The sequence below is a fragment of the Nelumbo lutea genome, chromosome 5 (assembly GCF_056320005.1).
Source record: "Nelumbo lutea isolate HS-2025 chromosome 5, American lotus-T2T, whole genome shotgun sequence".
NCBI lineage: Eukaryota > Viridiplantae > Streptophyta > Magnoliopsida > Proteales > Nelumbonaceae > Nelumbo > Nelumbo lutea.
This window is the reverse complement of record NC_142688.1, coordinates 501984-522987: the sequence shown is the minus strand read 5'-3', so window position 1 is coordinate 522987 and position 21004 is coordinate 501984. Positions and strand designations below refer to the sequence as shown.

At 38.4% G+C, this 21004-nt stretch overlaps 1 protein-coding gene and 1 long non-coding RNA gene across 2 annotated transcripts; one reads left to right on the top strand and one right to left on the bottom strand.

Annotated features, from left to right (window-relative positions):
* Window positions 1-780: 780 nt before the first annotated feature.
* Window positions 781-8053, top strand: LOC148849683 (calponin-like domain protein). The gene is made up of 7 exons (XM_088946581.1): window positions 781-4090; window positions 4184-4321; window positions 4656-4835; window positions 4918-5112; window positions 6437-6535; window positions 6624-7217; window positions 7392-8053. Exons 1-7 carry the CDS (start codon window positions 1478-1480, stop codon window positions 7746-7748), a joined length of 4176 nt encoding a protein of 1391 aa, XP_088802707.1. The 5' UTR covers window positions 781-1477; the 3' UTR covers window positions 7749-8053.
* Window positions 8054-12949: 4896 nt separating this feature from the next.
* LOC148849682 (uncharacterized) lies at window positions 12950-19202 on the bottom strand. The gene is made up of 2 exons (XR_016098831.1): window positions 18398-19202; window positions 12950-18134 (listed from the first exon to the last, which is right to left on the bottom strand). It is a non-coding gene; the product is annotated as an uncharacterized LOC148849682 (long non-coding RNA).
* Between the last annotated feature and the right edge of the window lie 1802 nt (window positions 19203-21004).

The window sequence follows — 21004 nt, the reverse complement described above, 5'->3', positions numbered from 1 at the left end:
TTAGATATTATATTTTTCTGATATCATAATTGAATTCTTAGTATAATTTTCAAAAAATATTAAATAAGGGCATAAGATACTCTTCACCCCCTTCCTCCTCTCGAAGCAGCGAACAACAACAACACAAACCTTGCCCACTTCTCTCTCTCCCTCCCTCCCTCCCCTTTTATTCTTGTTCTTCTTCTTACAAACGATAACAAACCTGTGGTTTAAGAAGAATTGAGATCTGCTCCTCTAGAGTGCTTGGAAAGATTTTGCATAAATAATAACATACAAATATGTACGGTTGAAACATACCGTGAGGTCGGTGTGAGGAACATATCCGATCACATTGGCGCCTCACATGCACATTCTCAACCGTCATCCAGGTCCAGATAAACGCTCGAGAATATGCCACATGGCTCTCGATTTCCAGTGTGGTCCTACCACTTCAACGAACGAGGAAAACGGAAACCTCGTGAAAGGAGCGGATCCTTCGGGAACGATCGCCGACAATCGTCGGTGCGGTGTGGTTTTGGTTTCCGACGCACGTGACAGTTGATTGTTTTGGTCATGAATACGGTAGTAATCTTCCCAATATCCAATCCCAGAGTAGGACTGCAGGAGGAGGATGGGAGAAAGGGTAAGCTGCGGTTTACCCCACGTCCATGTCCATCTACGCCACGCACAATTCCACGGGTATCCATCTAGTTAATTATCTATCGTCTTCGTTTCTTGAATCTTGAGTGGACGACTTAAGCAAAGATAAAACGCGTTTTTTTCTAGTTTTGACTGTAACAGAACCTACTACCTAGCAAAGTAGCAATAGCATTTTGCTTTTTACTTTTTCCGTTAATCTCCCAGTCCCATCGAGAGTCCAGGGTGGCAGAGTTCCAGTCACTAACTTACTCCTACTACTCCCCTACACGTCCTACTCTTATTATTATTATTATTATCCATCAATTACTTTGGATTTTATTAATTAAAATTAAATTATTTCTAAAAATTTCCTTTTATGAGTTTATCGTTCTTCTCAAAGGAGAGAATGGTTTTTGAGTTCGAACAGAACTGGTACACACAGAGAAAGTTTTCTCTCGCCAGCTGTTATATACGTATCGGCCCTTTCTCCTTCCAAAACCCTAATTTACTTCTCGATTTATGTAAGATCTTCTCTGAAATCGATTTTTAGGCAGAATGGCTCTGATTTGCTGATTCCGGTCTCGATCTAGACTTCGGAGGTGCAGTTTCAGGGCTTCGATCTGAAAATTCGATTCGTCAGAGAGTTCCGGAAGTTCTGTTTCTGCATCTCTACCGATCGACGGCATCCAAACTTGTAAGCCTCTCCGATCTCAAAATATCCGGCTTATCTATTTCTGTTTTCAATTGATTTCCACCGGTTTGATACTGTGATCGTGGGGGACAAGGAAAGTACAACAAACTTATTCGATTTTAAGTTCCTTTACTCCCTCGTTTGCTTCATTCCACTCCTTTTTGTCCAATGACGGCGGAGATGGGCGAGCGTAATGGAACTTTTGAGGTTGAATTTGAACGGAAGAGCTCTTCGAATTTGAGTTCCTGTGAAGACCGTGGGAAGATCGGTGCTGAATACAACTGCATTGTGCATGACGGTGCAGAAGAGATTGATCCCGATGCCAAGGACGACGGAGATGCTTCTTATGTTTTTGTCAATGGAGCAGATTCTGCTTCTGATGATCTCGTAGAAAAGGATCTCGATTCAGAGTGTGTTGTGGATCCAGCTGAAGCAATGGAAACGGAGCCTGCAGTCGAGGAAAAACCAGTTCCGGAATACAATGGTGGTTCTTCAAGCGGAGTGAAACTGGTCCAATTTGAAGAATTGAGTTTTCAAAAGGGAGATAAATCTTGTGTAGAGAGGACTTGCAATGTCGAGGAAAATATGGTTCTGCCTTCCAACCATGGTGATACCATGGAAGGCTTGCAAGTCTCACAGCAAGGCGATGAAATTGAGAGGAGTAATACAATTGAGGAGAAACATGAAATACAATTGGAACTGGAACAGCTAGACAGCGAGGAGAAGGTGGAGATGCAGAGTGAATTAGCATCCTCTGCGGTAGTAGAAGAAAGTCTGAAATCTCAAATTACGGTTGGGGAAACTGTTGAACATGAAATACAATGGCCTGGTAATGAGGGAATGGAAGAATTAACTACAGAGGTGGAAGCCAATCAGGAAATTCCAATCTTTATTACAGAGACTGTTGAGTTGGAATTGCAACAGCTTGACAATGAGAAGGTGGAGAAGCAAAATGAATTAGTATCTTCTGAAGAAGTAGAAGAAAGTTCGAAATCACAAATTATGGTTAGGGAAGCTGTTGAATATGAATTACAACAAAGCGGTAATGAAGGGGTGAAGGAATTAACTATGGAAGTAGAAGCCAATCAGGAAGCTCTGATCTCTGTTACAGAGACTGTTGAGTTGAAATTGCAACAGCTTGACAGTGAGGAGAAGGTGGAGAAGCAAAATGAATTAGTATCTTCTGTGGAAGTAGAAGAAAGTTCAAAATCTCAAATTATGGTTAGGGAAGCTGTTGAACATGAATTACAACAGTCCAGTAACATGATAGAATTAACTACAGAAGTAGCAGTCAATCAGGAAACTGTGACCTCTATTACAGAAACTGTTGAGTTGGAATTGCAGCAACTTAATAGTGGCAAGGAGGCTGCAGAGCAAAATAAGTTTGAGGAGGATATGGAGCAGAGTAAGTTATTAGACTTTTCTGTGGAGATAAAAGAAAATCGGGAACCTCAGCGAACCTTATCTTTCAAACAGCTTGAGGAGGAGAAGCTTGAGATGCACCATCATGGGGAAGAGGTTGAAGAACATATTAAATTAGAGTCAGCTAAAGAGGAAGAAGAAAATTTGGAGACTCAAACAAAAGCTACAGAAGCAGTTGAACCCAATGGGTTTGATCAGCAACAAAATTCTGAGGGGAAAGCCAAGCAAAGTCAATTAGATTTCGCCACAGAAGTTGAAGATAGCGTGGAGATTCCTTTGGAGCACTCCTCAGAAGGCTGCAGGACTGAGCTTGAGCCAAGGCCGGAAGCAGTTATTGTAGATACAAGTATACAAATAAAGGCTGTAAATGATTCTGATGAAAGGCAAGAAAAGTCTCAGTGCCCTATTGGTGAGATGGAGACTGAACTGGAAAGTGCAAATAGATCTGCTAGAAATATCCAAAGCTTCTACTGTCCAACAGGTGACTTGAAATTGGAAACTGAAGTTGAAAGTACAATCATTGAACATGATGAATGGGTGCCTGCTGATCCTGTTGATGATCCGGGACTACAATCAGAAGTTGTAAATTATTCCCAAAAGAAAATAGAAGCTTCTCCCACTTGCCCCGTTGATAAAACAGAGTCAGAAACTGAAGTTAGAAATCCTTCTGAAGTCAATGAGAGTTTGGTTGCTGATGCTGATGATAGAAAATCAGAAAATGTTGTTCATAATGGATCTGTTGATGATGCAGAAAGTATAACTACTTGCCCTGCTAATAGTGGGGAATCGAAAACTGTGGTTGGAAATGGTTGTATTGAAGTAGAGATGGAAGAGGAGGATACAAACACTTATGTTGTAAATGCCAGTACTTTGTCCTTGCCTACCTATAATGTTGCTGATGTGGGATCAGAATCTGAAGTTGGAAACATCTATCGTGTGAATGAAGGGGAAATCCCTACTGCAGATGTTTCAAAGTTGGAAGTTCCAGTTCAATTTGGCTCATTTGGAATTAATGGAAGTGTTCCTAACTGTTCCAATAATGTTATAGATATTGAAAATGGAGGTCACTCAACTACTGGAGAAAGTGATGGAAAGAAAACTTGCCAAGAATCTGAGGACATTGAAGTGTTTCATAGGGATGAGAGCCCAAGGTCTTCTTCCCATGAGGGTTCTACTGCTGATGCTTCAGATGAACAGAAGGTAGAAGCAGAGGTGGGCAAAAGGCCTTTCCATTTTTTGATTAAGGTTCCAAGACATGTCGATGATAAAATTAAGGAGCAGATTAGACTTGCTCAGCTACAAGTTGATGAGAAGACTAAAAAACGGGATGCTATAAGAGCAGCAATTCAAGTAAAAAGGGTAATTGATACTTATAGAATTTGCAGTTTTTCTTTTGAATTTTGAGTATATTAGTTAAGTTTGTTGTTATTTAATTAATGCTTCTATGAACAGGCTAGTTGCAGCGAGTATCGTGATAAATTTGAAGGTGCTAAATCAGAGGAGAGAGCTGCACGTGATGCACTGAATGCTAAAAGGCAGGAAATTGATTCTCTCCAATCTGCAATTTCTATTGATGATATTGATGATAGGGTAAGTAAGAAATGTCTCAAATTTGTCACCCTGTTGCTACACCATTGTTAGGCAATTGACCACATCAACAACCTTGCATGTGATATTAATAATTTCAGCAGTACTATTTACTTGTGTGCATTCATTAATTTAGGCACTCACTTAGATGTATGCATAGATGCAGCTAAAATATTTTGTTAAAATTTGCATTAGATCAGTTATCTCTTATGCCCCCAGGATGTTCTATCACCTAGGCTTTCCTTGTCAAATTGACAGAACTATTCTAGAATTTACATTTTTTTTTTCTGATTCTTTTTTTTTTTAACTTTCCATGACACACTTGACTCTGTCCCAGATACATAAAATGGAACATATGATAGAACATGAAACAATGCCTTTGAAAGAAGAAAAACAGCTGATACGTGAAATCAAGCAATTGAAACAACTCCGTGAACAGCATTCTTCTAACATGGGTAGACAGGATGAACTTCAGCAGGCAGTAGACCGGAGGGACAATATTGAAGTGCGATTTAAGGTATTATTAATTGATTCCTATCTCCAATTTGGCCTTATGGTCTTGTTTTTTAGTCACTTATCTGGTTTTTCCATGTTCATAGCTCTTAAAGCAGGAAATCGATTCGTTAAGAAGAAATGTTTTGCAAACTGAAGGGATCACTAAAGCTGTTAGGAAAATATACTTTGAGGAAAATGAAAGGCTAAGGGATTTACAAGCTCAGTTTAAAGCTGCAGATGATCTTCGTCAAGAAGCATATACTTGTTTACAGAATCTGAAGAAAGAATTCTATGATAAGGTACATTCTGTTTTGTTTGTTTGTCTAGATATTTTATTCGGTGAGTTACGGTAAGGGGTATAATATATTCAGAATTTCTTTTGGATGGAGTTCGACTATGATATTGGAAAGACATGATGCTAGAAATACTTACAGCCAATCAAATGGTATCATAAAAGAGGTGGCCAATAAATTGGTTTTCATCAAAATTCTCAGGGGTATTTTGATTGGTCAAAGCTCTTCTGGTACCATGTCTTTCCAGTATCGTAGATTTTCCCGCTGGAAATGTTTTATTTGATCCTTTTCAAAGATTTCCATGAAAAGGTGAAAGCATTATGGCAGAAATCCAAATGGTTAACAAAAGATATGGAAGTAAAGGTTCAATGGGTTAAGCGGTCTGCTAACTCTATGTCAGATTGTTTATCCAAGCAAGGGGTGGAGAGGGAGAGTTTGTTCTGGGCACTGCTGTAATATTTGCAGGTTGTAGGGGAGAGACAAGTCTGTTTGTCTCTCACTTTCTGTGTACATATTGAACCTCATGTACCTACTTTTAAATTCTTAATATAAATCTTGTTGTTACTGATAAAAAAAAAAGGTGAAAACATTAGCTAGTGGTTTATCTTTGTGCTACCAATATGGAGGCTTTACTGACATTGTCACCAAGCCTTTTGTCATGTTCAGAAAGAGATACGCCCATAAGTGATCAACATTTCTGTTGTTAGCCTGCAACCTTAAGATCTAAGAAAAATGGAGGAAATAAATAGCTTGCATCAACTCCAGATGCCCTCCAAGATGAACCTTCGTGAAATATAACATGGTTGTATATCCTATTAATCAGTTCTTCAGCTCTCTTCTGTGAGTTTTCAGACTTGATTTGAACCATTATTACTTGAGTTGTCTTTCAAACACTGAACTCAAAGAAAATGCTCATTTGTCAGCCTCTGCATAGGAAGTTTGGAATTTCTAAAGCTATGATTAGGCATATGTCATAGTTATAGTCTATTCTGACAATGCTCTTGTAGCTAGGAGCTATAAACTGGCCTTCTACTATACAATGATAGTAGATCTCCTAGGAGTTAAATTATTTGTGAAATCCTCTGGAGAGATCATACTGGCAGTTGCTCTCTACAAAAGGACTTTCCATATTGGGCTATTAGTTGCATGTAATTTAACAGAGTTTGCTAGTGCTGAAACCCTTGGTTTGTCCATGTTGTTTTGTTCTTCCTTTCTTCCCCACATTGAAGGGAAAAGATTGATTCTTCTCCTTCTGTGGGTGGAGGGTAGGAGAGAAAGATCTTGACTCATTGACTTCTTGATGCCTGACCTGGGTTGCATGAATTTGCAGAACAAATATTTTCGGATGTACAAGGATGACTTGAAGGTAGCCAATGATTTTGCATCTTCTAGAGATAAAGAAGGTCTTCAACGCCATTGTCTAAAGCAGGTACATTTTTTGTGTATCTTTTACCTTTATTGGAAAACCACCAACTTTTGTATTATGTCATATTAACAAATGAAACATTCTGTTTCAGGTGGATACAATAATGGAACTATGGAATAAGAATGATGAATTCCGGAATGAGTATGTTAGATGCAACACATTGAGTACACTAAGAAGATTAAGGACATTGGATGGCCGATCACTTGGCCCTGATGAGGAACCACCTGTACTACACAATGCTGCAGATGAGATAGTTGACGGTGCTCTTTTAGCCTCATCCAAGATAATCCTCTCAACTTCAGAACAAGAAAAGTCAGTTACACCTTCAGAAGATGAAAAAGCAGATTTTAAGTCCAGGGTAAAGGTCGAACAAAAGAACATTATAGCCAAATCTAAGGTCACCAAACCGGCAACACTAGACAACAGCTCTGTGACTGTTTCTGGTAGGGAAGTGATAAAAGAGGTAATAATAGAAGAGAACATTCAAACAAAAGAGGAAGAGGAACTGGCCAGAAAGGCAGAGGAGTTGAGAAAGGAAGAAGCTGCAGCTAGATTGAAGGAGCAGCGCCGATTGGAGGAGAAGGCCAAAGCAAAGGAGGCAGAAGAGAGGAAGAGGCGCAATGCAGAGAAGGCCCAAGCTAGGGCTGAATTGAGAGCACAGAAAGAAGCTGAGCTCAAAGAGAAGGTAACTCACCCAACTTATTAGATAAATATACTTTAGTGGCATCCTGAAGATAGTATTCCATGGGTAGTCAACTAATTATTTGGTGAGGATATGGAAATCTTAACTCACCATAGGATTTCCTTTTCATTACCTCTCTCTGTAACATTGATCAAGGGTCATATGAACTTTCTGCAGGAAAGGGAGAAAAGGGCAAGGAAGAAGGAAAGGAAGAAGGCAGCTACAGAAGAAACAACAGATGGTGTCAATGAAAGAGAGTCATATCCAAGCTCAGAAAACACCCCACCAGAAGCTACACCAGAACCTGAAATCAAAGAAAAGCCTCCCACTGTGGCAAAGAGGCCTCAGAGACCATCATCATTGTCAAAGCAGATTAAGACAAAGCCTCTTCCTCCACCTCTTCGGAATAGGGGTAAGAGAAGGATGCAGACATGGATGTGGGTCCTTGTAGCAGCCTTGCTTGTTCTTGCTTTGTTTTTGGTTGGAAACATTGGCTTCTCCTATAAGCTCAGTTCACTAGGCTTTGGGTTCTGAAAACATCAGCCAATATACTAGTAAAAGCTATAGAGGTTTGAATAGGATATGCCAGTCATTCTTTTGTGAACCATTAAGAGGCTTTCATTTGTTCTATTTCTTTGTTATCCCTTGGTTAGTTTTATTTTGTTATTAGTATCATCGCATCAACGTCTAGTCTTTAGTATGTACGAGGAGGGCTTTTTCTTTTCATACATTCTCAGCGAGATTGGTTTTCTGTTATTTGCTATAACAAATACGATTAATTTCATATGCTGTTCTTTCGTCCAGTACTACATAATAAAAGTGATTCATTGTGTTTCTTATTTGGATTTTGTTATATATGTTTTTGCCTCACTTTTCTGGTTGAATTTGTACATCCATTGGTGAACCCTGTCTAGGCTTTTATTCTTATTAATAATAGGTAGCCATATCTTTTTTTTTTTTTTTAATATAAACCGGAACTTCATATCAATAGGCCTTTCAACAGCTAAGTTCTCTTCTGTAGAGGGGCAGGGACATTGTTTCAGTAATAATAATATACCTTAAATACATGCACAACAGAAAAAGACCCTTCACTCTGAAAAATCATACAGCTTTCTAGCCACTGAGATAAAGGGTTATTATTGCACAGGTGGGACACGCATTTTGGGTCGGTTGGATAACTCGAGTGGTCAATGCTAGAGCCTAGCCCTAGCCTAGTAGTGCAATCCTTGCATGGAGTCAGGTTGGATCGCTCATGCCTTGTCTTGCCGTGTTGGAGTCTCCAATTCAACCTTCTTAATCAGGACAACATAGCCCATTCCGGACGGTTGCATTGCTTACAACAGTTTCTTTTGATTAAAGTGACATTCACCTATAACACAAGACTCTGAATGCACTCCTACATTTTGTCCGTCCTGCTCTAATTTTATGAATGATATCATCCTCAATCTCTTGTTATAAATTATTAATCCAAGGTACCGGAAAAAGTAGCATTGAATTATCACTTGATCTACAATTAAGTGTTTCCTGAAGGATATTTAACTTTACATTCAATTTCATCAATTAAAATACATCACTAGGAATTTGGGTTTTTGCAAAATGATCCAAGCGCATGGATCTGGCATCTATATTTGCATATGGTAGATTGAAATTGGTTTTCTTATTAGCTGACATTCGTAGTCACATTGGATAATATTCCTCAAGAATGGTAAATTGGAGTTCGACTTATTATCAGTTTCGCTATGTATGTAAATGGCATTAACCTCCCTTTGCATCGCGGGGAGGGAAGCAAGCAAATAGTTTAGCTAACCTTTTATAGATCTATTATAATCTCGGCTCGCTCTCAAGTTTGAATCACGCTTAAAGCTTCAGTTTTACAACAAATATCCAAATCATGCGCGCTTTGAGCTCAGCTCGAACTGTGCTCATGGCAGGAGAAAAGGCAATCAGGGCTGCCCAAAATTTCAATCCACAACATTGGTCAAGAGTTCTTCTTTAATAGGGCTCTGCCCTCTGGGGCCAGTAGTCTTTTGAGCTTTTTGTGAGATGGATAAAATGATGTATCATCCTCAAAGCATAAATTCAAATTCTCAAGAAAAAAAAAGAGCCCAAATTCAAATTTAATCTAATGGTTATCTGTTTCTTTTCTGAAAACTTTTGGCCTCTTGACATATTAGATGGATGGGATTCAAATGCTTTATATATCCTTGGAAATTTAAAACAAATTTTTTAATTACTTTTATAATTTTATAAAAGTAGCAACTTAAGTTTATCTTGTCTTCCTAAGTTTCATACACGTTTTTACCAATTACCATAACATCTGTGAATTTTGGCTGAATTTGGCATTGCTTATTTTAAGGATTTATCTCCTTTTTGCAGTAAAAAACTCAGTGTTCATAAAGAGACAAGTCCTTAAGGAATGCTAAATGCAGTCTTTATCAATTTGACTATTTTTGTCAAACTGTTGTATTTAGGTGATGTTTGGCATCATTGCTGATATCTCCAAGGAAATTTCTCATAAACCAGCGACCTTCTGAGATCACTGATTTCTCAGAAATCAGCAATGGGTTTGTTTTGTGAACTAGTGATTATCAACAATGAGTTTTATTTTATGGAAACTCTCTTATCCACATCAGATGCCATGTCATCCAAAAATAATCAGGATTGGCCTGAAAATGATGATTCCTCTTTTAGGCCCAATTCACCAAACAGCAAATTCAGTAAGGATTTTTGGATGGCTGACGTGACTCTGATATGACATGGCAATGATACCAAACTATTTCTTGAATGTGCAAATATCTGAAAATCAATTCAACATGCTATTTCGTGGGAAACTGAATCCATTAGGCTCAGTTTAGATAGAATACAAATACATAAATGTACAGTACAAATACATACAAAATAATACAAAATACAAGATTTTACACTCTACATATTTGCATTTATACTCGTTCCAAACTGAGCCTTAGTTTGATGGTTAAAGTACTTGGACAGAAATCTTGAGGATACTGCGAACGAATTGGCTGCATTATCTAGTCTTATATATGATCTGAGAATGGGTTTGGGCAATTAGAATTCCTAGGAGAGTGAAGTAGACGGTGAATTACCATTCATTTTTTATGCAATTGATATTCCAAATACTATCTACAGATTTTGCGATACTTGCAGGATTTATTGGAATCAGTGACAAAAGTTACAGTTGAAGCTCTGAGGGATCAACTAGACTTTCTAACACTAAATGCTGGCCTAGGAGTGCATACTTCTTGTTTTCCAGTGTTTTAACCTAATCGTCAACATCCCTCAATTCCCTCTCCAATACAAAGCTTTTCTCATCCAAAAGCAAACACTTCCATCTCAGTGCTAGACACTCATTTCTGGATATTGAGGAGTCTGGTAAAGAATCAGAGGTTGATGATCTCTCTGGCTGTTGATATGTTGGACTCTTCATTTTTTAGGGTTCTTTTGAGACCTTTCTGCGTTGTCTTGAAGGATGGAGGCAATGCCTCTTGAACCCCTCTGAGACTCTCCCCTTGTAACTGAAACAATGAAGCTCCTCCCTGAGGCAAGAGTTTCTTTTTTACGTGGCTTAGGATTTGAGACTTCCTCAGGTAGCAGAATCCGGGAATCTTGCATTTTGTTTGCAGCTCTGAAATAGCTCTGGACAAGTCGAAGTAATTGTACTTGGAGAAGAAAGAATATCATAGGTAATCAAGTTTTGTTTCATGTAAAGGCATTACAGATGTAATTGAGTTTGTTAAAGTTACATATGAAGATGGGTTTGTTATATATCATGCATACCCAACTTGTAACAAAGATCAATATGGCGTAGGGAGGGATGCATTCTTGGTGAATACATCAGCAAGCTGCTCATTAGACCTAATAAATGAAAAACATATTTCATCCTACTCAACTTTCACCCGAATAAAATGTTTATACGCTTCAATGTGATTAGTTCTATTATGCTGAACAGGGTTATGGACAATGTTTATAGCTGCTTTGTTGTCACAATATAATGACATCATGCTGCCTATATCAAAACCCAATTCAGACAGGAGGTTCTTCACCTATAGAAACTCAGTTTCTATGTACCATAGCATGGTACTTAGATTCAATACTACTTTTGGCAACCACAATATGCTTTTTACTCCTCCATGTCATAAGATTTCCTCCTACAATGTAGCAGGAGAGTGCATGTACTGGCTAAGGGCACTAACAACATAAGCAATATTAGATCTCCCAACTGTCTCTATCAAGTTTTTGATTTGCTTCCATTGGAGTATCAACTGGTGTGGACATCATGTTTCCTGTGTCCTGGATAATATTGCATGTTATCCTGTTCCCTTTTCAAAAAGAGAGTGTGGTCAACATGGCATTGCTTATACACCAACTAATGTACTACCTTGCTAAAGGAACCAAACCAAGCTCTTGAGATTGCTTCAATCTATACAAGGACATTTTTAAATAACATACTTTTCCCTCAAAGCCTTCAACCACAAAGCCCTGGTGGTTGTATCGTATATACCTCATCTTCTAAGTCACCATTAGTGGCTTGCAAAATTCACTAGATGACACAATAGGACTCTAATAGATGCCACAGGAGCAAATGTTTCATTGTAGTCCACCCCATACATTTGATTGAATCCCTTTCCTACTGATCTAGATTTGTACCTTTCTATAGTGTAATCTGCCCTATGCTTTACTATGAACACCCATTCACACTCTATTGGCTTCTATCCTTTAGAAGATTTACCATGTATTATTTTTATGAAGGGCATTAACTTCTTACACAATGCACTATTCCACTTAGTTGACTATTTGGCCTTTGTGACAAATTTTGGGATGGAAATATTACAAATGGCAGAAATGTAAGCATGGAATGAAGGAGAAAAGACATTACAAATAGGAAGGTCAATATCATTAGGAACAACAACAATGGGTCTATTGGATTCATGAGGAACAATAGCATCAAAAGGAATAGTATTACCTAGGAAGGAAGAAGGACCGGTCCTCTAACAGTCCATTGGCACTAGACATCTAGTATCTAGCTCTTCAACACCTTCAGATGAGGGTTGAATCCTCAGACTTAAGTCCAAGATGAGAAATAGGTAAAGGAAGTTGAATCTGTCTCTCATCATGAGTGCTACTCTTCTCCCCTTGGGGAAAGGCAGGAAAGAAGGTTGACATTCAAGGAAGGTGGCATCCATAGAACACAAGTCTTTTCAAACACAAGTTCAAAACTTTTATACCCTTTTTGAGTTAATGGGTACCCAGAAAAGACATAAATAGAGACCTAGTTTATCACGGGAAGGAGACAAATTATGGACAAAGCACTAACAACCAAAGAAACAAAGGGAAATGAAGAGAAACAAGGACTTGGGGAGCAATATTTGATAGGGGCCTCAAATTCAAGAACTAGAAATGGCATACAGTTGATTAAGTACAGTGCTGTAGGAATCACATCAACCTATTATCTCTTCGGCACATTCATCTTAAGAATCAAACCTTGAGCCACTTCTAGAAGATGTCTACTTTGATGAAGTGTACCATGTGTAGAAAAAATTGATTCAACTGGGTAAATATCATTCTCTAAAATTCCTCCATTGCATTGGAAACTTCTTCTCTAGAATGAAGCATATAAATCCATATATATCTCGGGTAGTCATCAATAAAACTGATAACATAACAATAACCACCATCATCTACAATAGTTGTAGGCTCCCACACATCACAATGGACAATAGAAAAATGAAAACTGGTTATTTTATTATGTAAAGGATGAGAGTTTGTATAGTGCTTAATCAGATGACAAGTATGACACTGAAAAGAGAAAAATCAAGAGACAAACAAACTTGAAAACAAAACCTTCAAGAACTCAAAGGGAGAATGGCCAAGATGATGATGCCATAAATAAATATTCCCCTTATTACAAGAATCAATTGTTAGACATACAAAGTCAACTTAGACACCTTATCCTTCTGCATGTAAAGTTCGTCAACCGTCCAACCTCTACCAATCATTCTCCCAAAGCCAAATCCAAAAAACACAAGAATTAAGAAATAAAGTTAAGCAACAATTTGAAGATTTTATTATTTTTATAATACTACTAATGAAAAGATCATTTTTCAAGTTCAGCTAGATCCTACTTGCCTTGGAAGCAAGTTCTACTCTAGGCAACATTTAAGTAATTAGTTTCTTAAGATGATAGAATTAAAGCAACAATTACTAAATAAAAAGCACTAAGGTGAAGCTAGGTGATAGGTAGTGCCTTGTCACCTAGTCACCTGCCTAAACATCACCTAGGTGATGAGATTTTTATAATGAAAGAACAAAGTCCTAGAGCAGTTCCCTAGGTCTCATGGTAATCAGAAGTAACCTTTAAATCATAATAACCCTAATCCTCATGAAATAAATATAAACTTCACATCAAAACATAGAAAGTTGGAACCACATATTTATGAGAAGGAAAAGAAGAAAGAAAATAAAACATAGAAAACAGAAGAATCTTTTAGTTCCTTGATTGCTCTTGTATTGATTGGATAAAATATTCAAATTCTTCCTTATATTGAACACTTCTTAAGTCTTAAGGGTTCACGACCAACTCGCCAACAAATGTGATGATTGGACCCAAACAAATAAGAAAATAATAAAAGAGATTAGTATAAGAACAATAAAATATTATAAACCTACAGAGTTAATAATTTAGTGCAATGCTATCAACCATAATATTATTATATCATAAAACAAAAAAATATATATAAAAGATTATGTGGCACCTTATACAAAAATATGCATGTGACCATGCGTTTGCAGAAGGTGACACTCCCAGGATGCCTTATTGCTTAGGCGTTATGCCTAATCTGCCCCCAATTACAACCAAAATACTATTATCAGTTTAGAAGTCCATTCCATGTCCACACATGCAAAAGGTAAAGTATATTATTTTAGTATTAAGATGTCAAACAGTCTGTAAAATGAGATGCTGTACAGATATCACATTTAAAGGCCTCCCAAAAAGGTCCACCCTCAAAAAAGTTGCAGGAAAAAACATTATCTTTAAATACATTATATATAGACATCCAACATTCCTCCACTACAAAATTAATTACCCCAGCTTCTGATTTTGCTTTCTGCTAAAAAAATCCTGTTATTTATTTTTCAAGCAAAATGGCCCACAAAACTGCATTTGAGATGGCTGACTATAAGTATCTTCCTCTTTTGGACATGCCAAAAACCTGCCACCCTTGAAACAATTCCTTCATTGACCTTGGGAAGCACCAGTTTAGGTGAACTGAGTTAATAAAATGATTTAAACTCTTGCAGAAAATCTTCAATGGATGAAAAGATGGTTTGAGGACTCATCTTGCAAACCATATAACAGGCACAGCAGATCTGGAATGTTAAAACCCTTCCTTAGAAACACTTTCCTTTATGAGGCATTTCTCCCATGCCACCACCCAAGAAAAGAATTTGACTTCTAGAGGTGCAGCAACTCCCCATATGGCTTTGCTTGGGAAAAGTTGCCTCTGCTCTTCCACAAGGCCCTTGTAGGACTTAAACTGAAAACTTGCTTGAATGTGCCCAATATCCAACTTCTTGAGTCAGACTGCAATTCTAGATGTTGATTCTGGATCAAAGAGAGAAAATCAAACACCTCTTCCACCTCCCAGTCGTTGAAATTCCTTCTAAAAGCTGCTGTCCATATTACTGCTGCCTTCCAATTGATAGCAATCAGCAACCAAAGCTTGTTGGTTGTCAGCCACATTGAGAAGAGTTGGAAACCTGTCCCTTACAAGTGCTATCACCACACCATGAATCCAACCAGAACCTCAATCTGCTTCCATTTCCAACCTTGTATTTTATCCCCTTAATGAAATGGTAGCATGCTTTATAATACCTTTCCACACTCCACACTCAAAGGATAGTTGGGAACCCTCTACATTCCAGCCATTAGCATTGATTCCATACTTCTCAGTGGAAAACCTCCAAGCCACTTTTCCAATAATGCTGTATTGAACCTTTTTTTCCTGATTCCTAAACCTCCATGAGAAGGAGCCTTGCAGATATCATCCCAATTCACCAAATGATACTTAGAGGAGTCCTCCCACCCAAATTAAAGGACATTTCTCATCCGTTTTTTCTATCTTCCCTGCCATCTAAGAGGGAATTGGAAAAAGGGACGTGTAGTAAGCTGGGAGGACTGCTATCACACTCTTAATTGATGTCACCTTCCAAAACAATATTTTCCCTGTTAACCCAGATTTAGCCAGAGGGTCAGCAAGAGTATTTCGCTGATCTAGGTACCCACTTGAGAGACACAACTTCAGTATTCTCCAAGATACCCTATAATTCTCTCCAAACCCAAGGGACCAAAGGACCATTAAAGTGCCTTCCAATAATCATCGCCCTAAAATGGTAATGAAAATTATAATGGATTAAAACCTGAAGGAGAACAAACATTACACCATCATGTCTGCAATTCCCTTTAAAACTCTATTATTTCACCTCACTTTGTCCAAGAAAGGCCATCTATGTTCTATTTTATTAATTGTCTTTTTCTCTTTTATATTTGAGTTGTGATTAGAACACATCTATGTCTTTGATAAAGGGAGAACACCCTAACGAATAGGCCAAAAGTGAAGTTTTGAAATATTGATACCCCCCCCCCCCCATGCACCTGTATACTTAGGTAGAGGCATGATTTCTCTTTTCACAAGGGACATAGCCCATTTGTGAAAATTGAGATTGCCCTAATTAGCCCTCTAATTTTTAGTTTTACTACATCATGGTCTATAGGGGCCACTGTTTGGTGTAATTGTAAAATCTAAGGCTGACAATCATGAGAACATGGATTTGAGAGTGGCTATGTTGTGAAAGAACATGCTGAAGGTTATGTCCATATCCAATCCACCCCTCCTCAAGATCATTCCTGGTAATGGCTAGTGATTGGGAATCTGACTTTGGCAGACAAAAAAAAAAGGGAATCGCAAGCATGTTAACAGAAGTTAGTCCTTATACAGGCTGAACATTCCACACCCATCAAGATGGTTAATATCAATGCATTCTTACCTGTAAAATCTTAATTTCGGGAGTGTTCAATATTCAAGTCTTGTGTGACTTGTTTATTTCTCAAGAGATAAAAAATATCCCAGAAAAATGCTATATGCAATAATCCATTTGTTTATGAATTAACTAATAATATTCAAGAAGAGGTTTCATTATCTGTATGTTATTTGCTGCTGACATAGTTTTGATTGAGACAATGGAGATGCAACTATAGATTTTTTAGATAACCAAAATATTTCAAGATAAGCTAGAAAAAGTCAATACATCTATAAAGTGCAGCTTTGCTAAAAGAATAGAGAAGAGTTAATATTGGTGGCAAAAGAAAAGAAGTATTTGATGTAGGATAAGCAAAGGTGCTCTAAAAACCTACAGACAACATTGTGCAAGGCTGAAAAGACTAGGCAAAATTTATGGTTTGACCCCCTCAAAATTTTATTGGTTTTCTGAATGTATTGTCCCAAACCCCACCTATGCTACAATACCCCCCCTTATATTGTGATAGGTTCCCCCACCTGTCACTGTTCCCAATTGTGCAAACTCATACAAATTTATGAGGTGGAGGAATCAATAAAAACCCCAAAAAACTAAAGCAACAATTGATGATTAGTTTTGAAGTAGAATAACCCCTAATTAAACTTTCTACTTGCTAGGTTTTCTTGTCAACACTAAGAACTTGAAAAGACTTTAAGAAGAATCATAGGTTCTTAAACAAGGCTTCTAAATTTCGAAGTAGAGCACCTAAGTTTTCAAATACAATTGGAGAAATGAAAATGGCCAAAAAGAAAACAAAAGTGCCAATAAAAAACTAAAAAATGGCAGAACGAAAATTTGGATTCCAGGTTTTGGAAATGGGGGAAAGAACCAAAAGGCAGGTTGACAAGATAGACGATCCATTTGATAATGGTTGAAGTGGCTGAACTGAATAGATTATTGCTTTGTCTTTCTAGTAGGTGTTGGATAAGATAACTGCATAACAAAATATTTGAGGATATAATAATCAGCCAACTTCAGCTTCAGCCATTAAGGAGCTCATAACCCACTTGATAACTTATTCACTAGAAGGAAAAGCAATAAGTCATTCAACACTCTAAAAAGGCCAACTTCTGTATAGAAACAATATAATTAAAAGAAACTACTAAAAACATCGATTAAAAAGCAACTACTAAAAATACTCTGAATAAGGAATAAAACTACCGCTGCAACTGGAGATGGAAATTGGCCAAACTGGCTAAACATAGAAATTGAAAGTAAAGAAGTAAAACGAAAACAGAAATGACCAAATAGAAAGTTAGCTAATGAACCATTTCTAATTTGTAATGTTGTAAAATTTTTGGTTGTATCCAATCATGACAAAATCATATGATAGAGGTACACTGATAACTTAATGGAATAACCTTCTTAGTTGCCAGAAGCGAGCACTACATCAATTGATACACAGAATATAAAGGAATTCCATTATGTATACATTCATACTCCAATGCTAAACTTCTGCCATGAAGCTACAAGCAAGAGCTGTAAATGTTTTCGGAATGATGTTTATTGGACACTTGAAATTTTCGCAGGAAACGAATTGAGTTAGCAAATAAGATCTAAATCAATTTTACATCCACAATGTAATTGAGTCTAGACAAAATTTTCAGCAAGGGAGCTCTGCCGGCACCAAAAAAGAAAAAAGACGTACTGACGAAAATGAATAAGAAATTTAGAAGAAAAAAATTCTTAAAGATTGTAGGCAAACATACGGAATAATTCTATAAACATGTGGGAAGAACAAGGCGAATTTTATTTCTTGCAATGAATATTATGGTCACCATGAACCAACATCATGAGGCTGAGTGAAAACGCAAGCGAGCGAAAGTTCTGTCATCAAACAAAATTTTAGTTCATTCTGACACCAAACTATACCATTTGGAAGAGAAACTTTCACAATAACCCAAAAATTTAGAATAAAAAAAACATTATAAAAAAAATTAGAATACAAAATCCTTTGGGAGAAAAGTAAAAGTTGAAAACCAGGAAGAAAACAGAATTCCGGCCAAGCAAGAGAAAGAAAAGATATAAGATGAGAAGAAGAATATTAGGCAATGATTATCGAACTGAGAGGGAGGGAGAGAGATTTATACCAGTTCAATGTAAGGAAACCAAGTTCACAATCTAAATGCCGGCATTGTCCTTAGGGTTTGCAGGTTCAAAATTCGAATTTGGATGGAAATAAATTTCGTTCGTCTACTTTACGATTTGGTCATTTACCAAACAAATAAGGGTCCGTTTGGTTACGGCGGGAATAAGAATCTGTAGACTGTAGTAGAATTCCAACCGTTTAATTGAACAGAATCGAAATCCCATTCCCATTCTCATTTCTCATGGAATGATATTCCCTCGTTTGACGGAATGGTAATTCTCCCCCTCGGGATTTGGGAATAAGAATTCATTCCACCCATGCAAGTTTTGTCAAAGTTTTGATGGAGGTTTCTCAGATCTTCCCATGCTGGCTATGGTTGTGTTATTTACAAGGCAAATGGAAAATTTTTGGCAGCCTCCTCGAAATCCGATTCGCCTAGGCCTCTCCTTTTCTCTGAATCCTATGCTGCTTTGGAAGGCTTGAAGATAGTGATGAATCTTCAACTCTCTCATGTAATGGTAGAATCCGACAGTACCCTATTGGTGAACAACGAACATGATGGAATAGAACCATCCGATCCCAGCTGAGGTTTGGTCTGTAATTCATGATATTAAATAGGTATCGAGGGAGTTTTCCTTTGCTCTGTTCGTTGGTCTCATATCTCCAGGAACAATGTGATGTAACTTATGCTCATTTTCTTACTAATCGAGCATGTAGGAATGGTCTATGGTTTTCTTTTCGTGATAATGATCATCATCATCAGGCTATTTGTAACAGTTGGGCTTTGTACTATGACTCTTCAGGGGTTTCCCCTTCTCTTTTAATGCAGTAATCCTGTTATTACAAAAAAAAAAAAATCAATTCCAACCCGAAAAAAATAGAATTCCAATTCTAATTGCGAACCAGCAAAAGGAGACACTGATGAATAACTACTGATGTAACCGTTTTCGGCCACGTACCAATGTTTTGTGATGTAAAATTTTTTGGCAAAGTACCTCGTTATTCGACCCGGGGGTGGCGTACCTTAGTGACGAGCTACTTGGCGAACTGCCTGGTGGCGAACTCCTTGGTGGCGAACTGCCTGGGGGCGAACTGCCTGGGTGGCGAACTGCCTGGGGGCGAACTGCCTGGTGGCGAACTGCCTAGGGGCGAACTGCCTGGTGGCGAACTCCCTGGTGGCGAACTGCCTGGGGGCAAACTGCCTTGTAAATATGAGAGAGCTAGAGAGCAGGGTTACTTCCCTTTCCTTTTTTCCCCCTTCCCCTTTGGGGGGTGAGTTCTTTATATACCGGAGTCTTCGCGGGTTAGGTGGGTGAAAAGCCTCCAAACGGTAAGACTTGTCGCATCCGGTTAGAACCGAGGTACGGTGGTGAACTCCTCGAGGTCGTCAGGCTGGCGCTTGTGTCAGGCGGCCAGGTCGGCGTCTGGGCTGGGTTGTCAGAGGGGTGCCTGCGTCAGTCGGCGGGTCAGTGTTTAGGCTAGGTCGTCAGGTCGGCGCCTGTGTCAGTCGGCGGGACAGTGCCTAGATCAGGTCGTCAAACTGGCGCTTGTGTCAGTCGGCGGGTCAGTGTCTAGATCAGGTCGGCAAGCTGGCGCCTTGGCCGGATCATGCGCTAGGCTGGTCCAGGTCGGCCAGGTTGCGCAGGCCGTGCACAGTTCGCGCAGGCTGCGCGTGCACCGTGCAGTTCGTGCGCACCGCGCGCAGGTCGCGCCAGGCCGGCTAGACAGGTGCCCGGGTGGGTCACCAACTTCGTAAGTTTGTTGGCTTGGTGTTTTCCTAGCTGTCACGAGGCGCCACGTGTCATAATTTTACTGCAGGGCCAAATCTGCCCTCATCAACTACTAATGAGTATTTACTATCCTTTTCTTCTTTCAGAAATAATGTGTTAAAGTTAAACTATACGAAACTCCCCTTTTGTCAACTTTAATTTCGTGAATGCGAAACATAAACAGAAAGAAATAACAAGATTACATTGGAGGTCTACAATCAACTCCAGACCATTTAAGTATGCTATGCTATGGCCCTACAGATCTGCTTGGACTGGGATTGGGGAACCACATTAGTTAATTTGCTAATTGCTAGCGCCCCCCCAAAACCTATAGCTCAGACCTCACCAATGTGATTTCTTCATTCTTATGAACCCCACCAAAACCTGCATGCCTAGCGTAGCCTTGAAGAAACCTGGCCGAGGACTGAGGATGCTTCCAAAAACTTGCAACATTCATTAATTCTCGACTTCAGTTGCTTGCCAATAATTTTGCTCATTTCTCGGCAAAGTCTCCTTCCACTACATGTGTAACATATAAAGATTGAGGTGTTTGGATCTGATTTTATGTTTTCAAAAATAAATTTATTTCGGCTTTTCCAAATAATCTAGAGGATGATTGCAGTCGTTGCCTTAAAACATTGAGAAACATTGAAAACTAATTAAGCGAAGTTCTCTGTACGTTTTACCATTAAAATTTGATCCAAACCAAACAACTTTGCATGGTCACAAATAAGTAAAGCATGAAGAATCGATTCAATTTCTTTTTGACAAATTAAGTAAGCAAATTGAGGAGGAATTCATCAAAACATTTTTTTTTCCGAGTTCTCTCTGACTGCTAA